Below are 10,763 nucleotides of genomic sequence, written 5' to 3' on the forward strand. Positions count from 1 at the left end.
GCCAGGGACTGGGATGCGGGGATCCGGGTGCTGGGCTGTGGCCACTGGGATCGGGGTGTGCGGATGGGGGTCACTGGGATCGGGGGCTGCAGCCTGGGGGTCTCTCGCTCCCCTGCCCTGGGGGCTGTGGGTGCCCGGACCCCCCTGCCACCCCTGTCCATCCCCGCGGCATGTCACCACTGCCACACCAAGCTCTCCACAGGCCTTTATTGTGCAGGGGGCCATGGTGCCCCACAGCTCAGCCCTCCATGTGGGGCTGTGGTGGTGGGGGGGACACGCCGGCGGCCAGGCCCCCTCCCCAGGCATGCCCAGGCCCTTGTGTCCCCGTGCTGGCGTGGGGCAGCATGAAAGCGCGGCGGCCACGGGCCCTGCCGCCTCCTCCTCCGCGGCGGCACCCCGGCTGTGAGTGTCTCCTGGACACAGGCATGGCCTTGGCGATGGTGCAGGATGGCAGCTCTTCCTGCTCCCCATGGTGTTCACAGCCACTGCAGCGAGAAGCCCTGGCTGAGGCCGAGGCCGAGGCCGCTCACGGTCAGGACCTGCAGGGTGAGAGGAGATGTGTGTGAGGATGCAGGCATGGCCTGTCATGAGCATCCTTCGCTCTACTCGCCTCTGCTGAGGTCCTTGTGGTGCTTCTTGCACTGGTTCCCTATCACCATGAAGCACCCAGCAGGCCCCAACACTTCTCCAGGCTGCCCAGCCCTCTGCTCACCCCTGCCACGAGGGCTGGGATGGAGAGCCTGGGCCATACCTGGTTGTCCAGGTAGGAGAAGGGCTTCTCCTGCCCGTTCAGGAGGACTTTGCTGGGATGCTCCCTAACGCCAAAGATGCTCAGCGTGTCGATGATGACATACGTGGCCTCCGCACTGGCATGGAGGACGGTGGAGCTGAAGACGTTCTGGGGCGGAGGTGAAGATGTGAGCGTGAAGAGGTCACGTGTCCCTGGCCAGGGCTCATCCCGTGCCATGGGAATCACAGCAGGACATCAGCCCTGCTGTCCGCCCGGCCAGGCCCTACCTGCGTGACGTTGAACACCAGGTAGGAATAGCTGCCGCGCTCGAAGGTGTCCAGACTCTCTCCATCATCCCAGAAAAGGTCACCCCAGGCGGTGCCACTCTGGGACAAGGCCACAATCAGGCGGAGAGGGTTCCCTCGGGTCGCCTCACTGGTGATCCCGGGTTTCTGGAGTCCAAAGAAACGGGTGCTGTACAGCAGGCAAACGCCCAGGAGAAACGGTAGGAAGGGCCAAGCGGTGGGACAGGGAAGTGTAGGTGCTAGTTGGGACACAGCATGCTTGGTCTGGTCCCCACTGTAGGGGACAAGGCATCCAGGCAGCACATAGAGCTGCCTGCAGGCCAGGGCTGGGCTGGGCAGGAGGAGCTCACCTGGGTGGGGAGGATGGACCCCTCGCGCACGTGCAGGTTGAGGTGGTCCAGGGGGGCCGACATCTTCAGCGTCTCCCCGCTGCTGTTCACAGATAAGCCCTGGGCAGGGAGCAGGAGACATGGGCATGACGGGGGATCTGGGGTGCTCAGACACTCCCAGCCCCACCACACAAGCACCGTGTCTCATGGAGAAGATGCTGGAACCCTTCTGCAGCCTCCCAGAGTGGCAGGTCCTTCCAGCACCTCCCACTACCCCTTTCCCCCATCCTCTCTTCCCTTGGATGTTGTCTGGGCTAAAACATTGTTGCATCTCCCCAGCCCCCCAGGCTCCCTGTCCGTGTTCAATGCTCAGCCTAAGATCTCCTCTTCCTTGCAGTGCTGAAACGCAGAGCACTCGCTGCTCGGCCCCGGACTGCTCACCCTGTAGAAGTCGTACCACACGCCTCGGGGGAAATAGCCCGTGACTGAGTCTGCTCCGGGCTCCAGCACCGGCGTCACCAGCAGGCTCCGTCCCCACAGGAACTGCCTGTCCATCCCATACGTGGCCACATCCTGGGGGAACCTGGAGTGGGATGGGGATGCTGCTTGGATCGAACACTTCGGACAATCCGTATCTCCTCCAAAATGACTAGCCAAGGCAGCTTCTCACCAGCTCTCAGCCCTCATGTCTGCAAAAGCAGCAGCCAGGACCTGGCCTGTGGGCCCTGGAGGGCAGTGGGGCAGGGGCACAGGCCATCCCGCTGGTCTGGGAGGTGGCACCCATGGGCCCGTGAGAAAGGATGCCAGTGGCTTGGCTAGGACAGGAACCAACCCATGGACACAGAGGGCACCTGGGCTCCCACATGCCCCAACTCTTACTCAAAGAACAGGGGCCGGGCGACAGTGTCTCCTTGCAGATGGGCACGGTGGAAAAGCGTGTAGAGGAAGGGCAGCAGGGAGTAGCGTGTCAGCAGCACATCCTTCATGGCCGTCCGTGCCGCGGGGCTGAACACCGTCGGGTCTTGGGCCTACGGGAGACACTGGGAGTCAACGGCTGCCCGGCCACCACCTCCCCTTCCCGCCCTGGGGACAGACATGCTCCCCTGCACCTTCTCGTTCTGGGTGTTGTGGTTCCGGGCGAAGGGGTAGAAGGCGCCGAGCTGCATCCAGCGAGTGCACAGCTCCTCCGAGGTGCTGCCCGAGAAGCCGCAGATGTCCGCCCCAACCAGCGGGATCCCAAAGAGGCTGAAGCTCAATAGCCCTGCAAAGATGTCAGCAGGGGTGCCCAGCAGGTTAGAGGGAGTTTCAGGGTCTCTCTGCCTCAGGCTCCCAGGCAGGAGACATGTCCCGGTGCCAGAGTGTCTGCCCAGGATGAGCTGTAGGTGCTGGGTACTGCCGGGCTGTCTCCTGGGTGAGGACGGTGTGGTGAGACCATGCACCCACCTGGGATGGAGTAATACATGTCCTTCCACTGGCTCCGGTTGTCCCCCAGCCAGTGTCCCGAGTAGCGGCCCTGGCTGGGGAAGGTGGAGCGGGAGATGATGAGCGGGCGCTTTCCTCGGATCTGGATCAAGGCGCTGGAAGACAAGCAGAAGACAAGGAGCTGACAGCAGATCCTAGCAGCTTGCCTCACCCCCCAAAAGCTGAGGGGCAGCTCTGCCTCCTGCCAACCCACCACGGCCTTCCAACCCATCCTGCAGGCTGGGAGCAGCAGTAACATCTCCCCTTTGATTCAGGTGCTCCAATCCATCCATTCCAATATAGGCTGGCCTATGATGGCCCCTGACCAGCAGGATCTGCCCCCATCCCAGCCTCAGGGCTGGCAGGACATGGACATTCGAGCAGGGCATGTGGGTACCTCGCCGTTGCCTTGGCTTCCATCAGCCCGTAGAGGTTGTGGAGGTTGTAGTGCACGGAGGTGCTCTGCTTTGCCGAGGCACAAACCGTCTTTGCATAGAGTGAATCCCCCAGCACAGCTGCCAGTGAGGGAGAGACACCCTTGACAAGACATCCCGCATTGCAGGGTGATGGGGATGACACCGATGCATGCAGGCCCCCATGCTTGCTAGCCCCGGGCAGAGTAATTTCTTGTGCAAATGCTGATTTAAGAGCTAAGAACCAGACAGGAGTGTGCAGGTGTCTCAGTAGGTGCACAGTGCCTGGCTTTAAAAACCGAACCCACATGCACCCCATAGGTGCCAAAAATGCGGGGCAGGAAGGAAAATACATGGGAGAAAGGAAAATCCCTGTGAGACCACGAGCACAGCACACTTGTATAGGGATACCTATGCACAAGGGAGTGGATGGGCATGCTCCAGGGTGTATAACACAGGCATAACGTCTCTTAAAAAAAAGCTGTCTCCCATAGCACTCAGCTCCTGGCTATTTCAGAGCATGGCTTACCTACCAAAACAGCTTTTTTTTTTTTGTCTCCCTCCCTACCTGGTGTGTATGGGGGGCTATCGAGGTCTCCCGGAGGACAGCCTTCTTCAGAGCCATCCATGAAGTTGGATGGCTCATTCATGTCCTAACAAAGAAGATTAAGGAGGTTTTAAAGGTTAGCAGACACGCTCAGTTCCTTCCAGCCCTAAAGATGGCACAACCCAAACTCCCCTTGATGCTGTATTTCCTGCCTGAACCACTGGTGTTTGCGACCTATCCCACTTTTAAAAAGCTAGTGGCATCTTTGAGACGGATCTACATGATTCCCCAGCAACAAACAGCTGAGCTTGTCTTTGCCCAGTGTACATGTAGGTAAGTGTGTCCATGGTGTGGGTGTCCTTCCAACACCCGCAAGAAATGAAATTGCTAAATGGAATAAATCTGGAGAACCTGCATTGGAAGGACAGTTGATCCTAAAGGGACTGGTAGAAAAACACGCTGGCTGCGAGCGGAGCTGCTTGCAGTGAGCTCCCAGCTGAGACAACGCACGGAGGGAAGGACGGACTTACGATCCAAAGCCCGTCGAAGGGCACCTGGGCATGGAAAAGGCGCAGGTTCTCCAGCCACCACTGATGGGTGTCCTGGTTGGAGAAGTCTGGGAACGCGGTGAAGCCAGGCCACACCTGCAGAGAGGCCAGAAAACAGCACGCTGAGCGGAAGGACATCTCCTGGGTCACTGCTGTGGGGACAGAGCGCATGAGGGAGGCCAGCCCAGCTGCAGGAAGAGCAGCCCTTGCTCCCTTGGCCTTGCCACATGTGCAGGGTTGCAAGTGAGCTGAAGGATCAGGGAGCAAAACAGGCAATAAAACAGCAGGTCAGGGCTGACTACTTTGAGCTCCCCATCCTACTGCAGCACCTGAGAATGCCACTGTGCTCAGGTGCCCTCAGTGCCCCTTGGAGCATTCCCTGTGCTGCAGAGGGATGGACGGAGGCGCAGGAGGCACGCATACACTCGGGCTCACGTAGGAAGCCTGTGGCTCAACAAGCCTAACTCTCTTGGGCTGTTTTTTCAGTGCCTTCCACTTGCATAATCACTTACACAATCTAACCTGGTGCTGTGCTGGGAGTCAGTGAAAAGCTGTGATTTCACTGTGCCTTGCCTCACTCCAGGAATTTTAGTTTCAGAGCCAATTAATTTTCCTCAGTGTTTCTCAGCCTCTGTTAAAAGTCATGAGACAGCAAGAGACAGCTGGGAAGAGCAAAGAGCTCAGAGGATGGGGCAAACTGGAGGGGCCTTGCTGGGAGTTTGGAGTAGTCGGGAGCAGATCCTGAGGCACTTGTCCATCACAGAGAACCTCTCCTCACCCCAGAAACAGGAAGGCAGAGAAATCAGATGACCCGCCGCAGTCAGCACCACAGCTCTGATCCGTTACGCTCATATGACTTCCACGGGTCCCTGCAGACTCCGTTGGGGCAGGAATAAACTCTGGAGCGGCCAAAAGGTGAAACAGGCACCCAAGCTAAAGAAAGCTGAGAGGCCTCAGGACAGAGCCAGACTCTATAATTGGCCCAGAGAGGTCCCTCAACCACTTGGCTTTTCCTCTTGCGTTAGGGAAAAAAATTCAGCCCTGCTAAAGCCAAACTCTAACAGGACTGGGATTTTCCTTAGCTGTTCCTAATCACAGATTTTCTTACCTGTCCTATCAGTGGCTGCCCTTGGGTGGTGTTTATGAACAACCCCTGTCTCAAGCCTTCATCAAAAGGCCAGTAGGAGCCCTGGGGGTTGGTGCTGCTAATGCCAGGATCCTGAAAACAAATCAGAAAGATAAAGACTTCCCTGATAAGGTTTGGCCCCTTCCCCCAGCAATACCACAGTGATTCAGAGAAGAAGATGAGCAAGTTAGGGTCAGCAGGAGCTCACACACAGCTCCTGCTTTGACCAAGAGGAACAGAAACTTGCTTCAGCACTTCCAGGCATACTTTCTAAAATGCCACTTCTGCAAGTACCAAGGACTCGTTACAGTGTTTTGAGGAGTGAGGGGGACAAATATAAGAAATCATGCACTTGTGCAAGAAATGTTGGGTGACAGTAATGCTTGAAGATAGCCATTCAAGCAGACCCAGGGAACCCAATCTTTCCTGTCCCAAGAGCCCTTGTCCACCCCAGGAAGGCCTGGTCTCCACTGCCTCAAGCAAGTACAACCCACATGCCATTTACAAACACAGGAAAAAACGGGAGATCCCAGCTGGGTCACAAGATCCCCATAGCTGGGGGGAAACGGAGATTCCTGAGTCAGAGTTAAGAGCCTGACCCACAGTCCTATCTGTCGGTTACCAAAATCATAACGTAGCGCTGGCCGTGTTTGTGGAGGTCTTCCACCAGCGACGGGAGGGAGGCAAACTTCTCGGGATCGAAGGTGAAGTCCCGGTACCCGTCCATATAATCAATGTCATTCCACTGAGCATCCTGCAGGAAAGAGAAGGTCAGAAACACACGTGTGGAGCCCCAGCTTTCCACCAGCGTGCCTTGATTTTACCTGTGGGATCTGGTAATTCCTCATGGCTTTCACAGTCTGCCAGGTTTCGTTGCTCGATCCGTATCCCCAGCGACAGAGGTGGAAACCCAGTGCCCAGAGGGGCGGCATGGCCGGGAAACCTGGAGCAAGACAGATGCACCCAAGGGAGGCTAAGACAGGAGCAATGTTGTGAAGGGATGGAAAGGGTGAAAGAGTGGCAGCCGTTGACATCAGATGTCCTGGCAGGGTTTGGGGTGAGATGGGCTGGAGGCAGCAAGGGGAGGTGATGCAGGGCTTGGATGGGGGGAAGGAAGGCAGCGGGGTGGTCACCCACCTATCACCTGCTGGTACTGCTGGATGACCATGTTGGGATCAGGCCCCAGGAAGATGTAAAAATCCAAAATGCCCCCAATGGTCCTCCAGGTCAGAGCTGGGGCCGGCTGCAGAGCCACCTCTTCAAAGGAGGAGAGAAAAAGACAGTGAGACCCAGGGGAGTGATGGCGCTGAAGGGAGCCCTGGGCACAGGCTGGGATCAGACAGCGTCCCGGGGCAAAGCCAAGCGTTGATGGGGGCAAGGAGAAACACTGAAACAAGAGTCTTGGACACTTCTGATGCTGAATGGGTATCTGGAGGCTTAAATCATTGCAGCCTGTGAATATCTCTGGTTTATACAGTTAGGAAATCCTCTATTTTAAAGTGTTGTTCTATAAGCTGAAAGCTGTGCCATCCTCCCAACTCCCACTTAAAGGCCATGCTTGTTCTTTGCTTTCCTTTGCATCCTCCCCTAAAACCTCTCCTAAGCGCAGACCAAAGTGAGAGCTACCTGTATGGGTGCATACATGGGGCCGAGGGCTTTCCTGGGAAGGGCTTTTCACATGAATGAGCCCTCCAACCTCAGCTAGAGCCAATGACTGTCACAGGGCTCTCCTGGGGACTCGTCCTCAGGAGACTCAGGGCACTGAAACAGAGCCCAGCTGGGTACGAGCAGACCCATGGCTTGATGTGGTGGCTGTGGGGAGGAAGGTGAGCGCGCGGGTGCCCTCCTTGAGACAGCAGGACCCGCTGGCGCGGGACCCGCAGCAGGATGCACGCGCGGCTGGATCCCACCGGGCCGTGCCAGGGCCCTGCTGTGCAGCGGCACGTTGCACATTGCACAGCTGCCATGTGCAGGGCACAGCGGGGACGCAGCTTTTGAGGCCGCTGTCCCTGTCTGCAGCAGGGCCGAGGCACAATGTGGTGCTTTGAGGCTCAGCTATTTCAGGAGGGCAGGGAAAAGGCAGAGACCAGCACACGAGGTGCTTTTCTGACAGCAATTCAGCAGCTGGGCATGTGGTTAAACTGCTCGGCAGTTGCTAAAGAGCCTCACTTTAGCCAGGAAACAGATGGCCAAGCTCAATAATGGAGCCATGAAACCACATTTTTTCCTTTTATGGCTTCCTCCTGCCCCAAGTTCCCGAACCAAGGAGCCCAAAACACCTACCCATTGCATTGCTGTTGAGGAGGAAAACCCCGTGAGCATCTCCACCCTGCTCCATCACCAGGTAGAAGGGGTGAGCCCCGTAGAGGTTGAGCGATTCCTGCAAACAAGAGTTGTGGGTTGAGGGAGCAGCTCCGGTCTGTGATGCCCATAGGCTGCACGAGGCCCTCCTGCCTGGGCAGTCCGTGCTCAGGGTTTGCTGATGAGCTGTGCTGGATGGGAGAGAAACCTCCTGTCCAGAAGCAGCTTTGCTGCAACCTGCTGCACAAATGACAGGGTGGAGCAGAAGGTGCTCGGGGCCTTCAGAGCACTGAGCATTTTGCAACGGCTCTGAAATTCTCCCCATGCACGTACCGTCCTGCCAGCCCTGGTGCAGCTCAGCGTCCTCCCCGCAATCCTGGCTCCACAAGGGTGGCCGTAGGAGGCCTGGGCAACCCCGCAGCATCCACGCGATGCAGCCCGGAGCCCACAACCGCAAGGACAAACCGCCACACCAGCCCCTGCCTTCCCCAGGCTGCTGCCAAGACCCGGTGCTGTTTTCCCAGAGCTTATCCCATGTGCTCGATAGCTCCATCGTTGTGCCCCGCCGCGGAGGAGGGCAGGGTACCGTGGGAGGGACGTCCCGGGCCCACAGCGTCAGGGTGATCCAGTCGAGGCTGTGCAGCAGGTTGGTGCGATGCTCCCCCAGCCCGTAGAGGAACGGTGACGGCAGCGCCGTAGAAATCTGCAGAAACTGGTCGGCAAAGATCAAGGGAGCCACCGTGGTGTTGAGCCTGGCAGTGACACAGAGGGTAAGAGAATGGAGAGAGGATGGACGTCCATCCATTTACCCATTGCCTCCAGGAGCAGATTTAGGGCCAGCAAAAGGGCCCTGTTTCCCACCGGCAGCCTTGCTCTGGCCAAGGCAGGTGTGGAATGGATGGGCATGCTGGTCTGGCTCGGTGCGAGGCACAGCCTGACCCCAAAAGCCAGCCTGACCCGCGGGGCACGGCCTCGCTGTGGGCACCAGGAGCTTTCCCCATGGTCACCGTATGAAAGCAATACGTGGTGTATGTGGTGAAGCTTCTCAGCGTGTTGCACTGATAAACGGCTTCCAAGGAAGGGGCAGACCACAGGCCATAGCAAACAGGGCAAGAAGAGGAGGAAAAGAACGTGACCCAACAAGGCTGCCAAAACACCCTGCCTATAGTCCAGGAGGCCATAGACAGAGCTGACTGGGGACATGGTGGGGATGAAGCTAAGAAGTGAGTGCAGCAGCCAGCAAGGATAAATGCATCCCCTTTCCCTCAAAAACAACCAGAACCCAGCACTTGCTGGAGTTTTGCCAAAGAGAAAAGCAAATCTGCAGCCCTCGGGCAGCCTGGAGCCACGTGTCCCTCGTTGGTGACTGCCATGGTGGGGGGCCTGCACACGTGGGGTTTGCCCCAACACTGAGCATTACCCTGGCGTGTTTCCCCCCTATGCTAAGGGCAGCACGTGGGAGTCTATGCGGGGAGGGAAAAGGGTCTGCCAAGGGGTCCCCAGTTCCAAGGAGGCTCCTCACAGCACAGTGCCCGTCACCCGTCGCCGCAGCACCACCCCGAAGGGCTCCCGGGAGAACTCCACGCTGTAGATGGGATTTTCGGCTCTCTTCGTGGTTGGGGGAACCTCGAAGGGCACCTCGTACCGAGGGTTGGCAGCATCGGTAATCTGCAGGAGGGAGGGAACCGCTTTGAGGACCCGCAGAGCAGGCGGGCAGAGGGATGAGGACAGCAAGGGAGGCCCCGCCAGAGCAGGGCCGGGCTCACCTTGATGTGCAGCCGCGTGTCCGTCTCGAAGTGCACGTCCAGGCGCAGCGTCTCCACGTCGCGGGGGTAATAGGCCTTCTCGGCGCGCACGAGCAGCCCCGCCATGCCCAGCGCCGTCTGGTTGAGGCTCTGCAGCGCGTAGCTGGGGAAGTCGCGGGGGTAGAAGCACCAGGGCACCCCGCGCTCGCCGCCCGCGGGGCCCTGCACGAAGCAGCACCCGCGGCTCTCGCAGAGCTCCTGCGTGACCACGACGCGCCGCTCCGGGTAGCAGTCGAAGCGGTGGCTCGGGGGCACCGCGAGGCACTTGGGGGGCGGCGCGGGCAGGTGCCAGCCCCGGGACACCTGGCGCAGCACCCACACGGTGACGGCGCTCAGCAGCACGGCGGCCACCAGCAGCCCGCTGCCCACCCACCACGGCGCCAGCTTGCTGCGGCCGGCGGCCCTCGGCGCGGCGCCCTCCTCCTCGAGCCGGCAGCCCGACGGCTGCGCCGCCGCCGTCCTCAGCTTCTGGTAGGACTTCATCTTCTTGGCGCTGCGGGATGGAGGCAGTGGTGAGGGGGGAGATGCCGGTGGAGAAGCTTGCGCCGCAGCGGAGACCCCTTCCCAGCCCTGCACGCCCATGCGCGCCACAAACTCTTTGCGTTGGAGATGGATCCGCCAGCACCCTCTCGAGCAGTGTTGGACAGATCTGAATTTACGGGCTGCGGAGCTTCCAGAAGCTGCGAGCAAAGCCGAGCGCCCCGGTGCCCGTTGCGGGGCTGCAGCTCAGCATGCCGAGCATCCTCCGCTCTCGCTCCGACCCCGACATCTCAGCCCCAGCTGACGGGATTGTAAGGAGCTGCCATTAGCCGCTGCCTCCCGCCAGTGCAGCAGGATTTTAACAAGCTCTCCCCGCAAAATTCCGACTCCTGCAATGAAGCAGCTCCCCTCCCAGCTCCTCGCCGGCTGCAAGCAGCAGCCTCCAGCGCCCGGGCGAGATGAGCAGCACAACTTTCTCCCCTCTGCCTCCTGCCGAGCCTGCAGACCTCTGGACCCACCCGGCCTGCAGCGTGCAAGCTGCAAGAGCCCGGCAGAACAGCGCTCCTGGAAAAGAGGCTTTTATGGGCAGTCAAAACCCCCCCGGCAGCTCTGGCACCGAAATGGCTCAGTCTGGCTAGGCCTGGCTGCGAAACCACCCGCTCCGCGGCAGCACTTGCCCCATGCAGAGAATCAGCCTTGTGCAAGCGAGACGTTCCCC

General features: G+C 59.2%; 1 protein-coding gene across 1 annotated transcript; it reads right to left on the bottom strand.

Annotated features, from left to right (window-relative positions):
• Positions 1-455: 455 nt before the first annotated feature.
• LOC148593821 (lysosomal alpha-glucosidase-like) lies at positions 456-10,049 on the bottom strand. Its single transcript, XM_088529468.1, has 19 exons — positions 9,527-10,049; positions 9,283-9,428; positions 8,347-8,512; positions 7,743-7,839; positions 6,597-6,716; positions 6,284-6,402; positions 6,082-6,213; positions 5,442-5,552; positions 4,316-4,429; positions 3,807-3,891; positions 3,223-3,340; positions 2,808-2,941; positions 2,474-2,625; positions 2,244-2,392; positions 1,806-1,947; positions 1,386-1,484; positions 1,018-1,182; positions 752-898; positions 456-539 (listed from the first exon to the last, which is right to left on the bottom strand). The coding sequence occupies exons 1-19, from the start codon at positions 10,046-10,048 to the stop codon at positions 477-479; spliced, it is 2,781 nt and encodes a 926-aa protein (XP_088385594.1). The 5' UTR covers position 10,049; the 3' UTR covers positions 456-476.
• Positions 10,050-10,763: the final 714 nt, after the last annotated feature.

The sequence above is a fragment of the Tinamus guttatus genome, unplaced genomic scaffold, assembly GCF_059628265.1.
Source record: "Tinamus guttatus ecotype Peru unplaced genomic scaffold, ASM5962826v1 Tinamus_guttatus_pri_ptg000330l, whole genome shotgun sequence".
Classification (NCBI taxonomy): Eukaryota; Metazoa; Chordata; class Aves; order Tinamiformes; family Tinamidae; genus Tinamus; species Tinamus guttatus.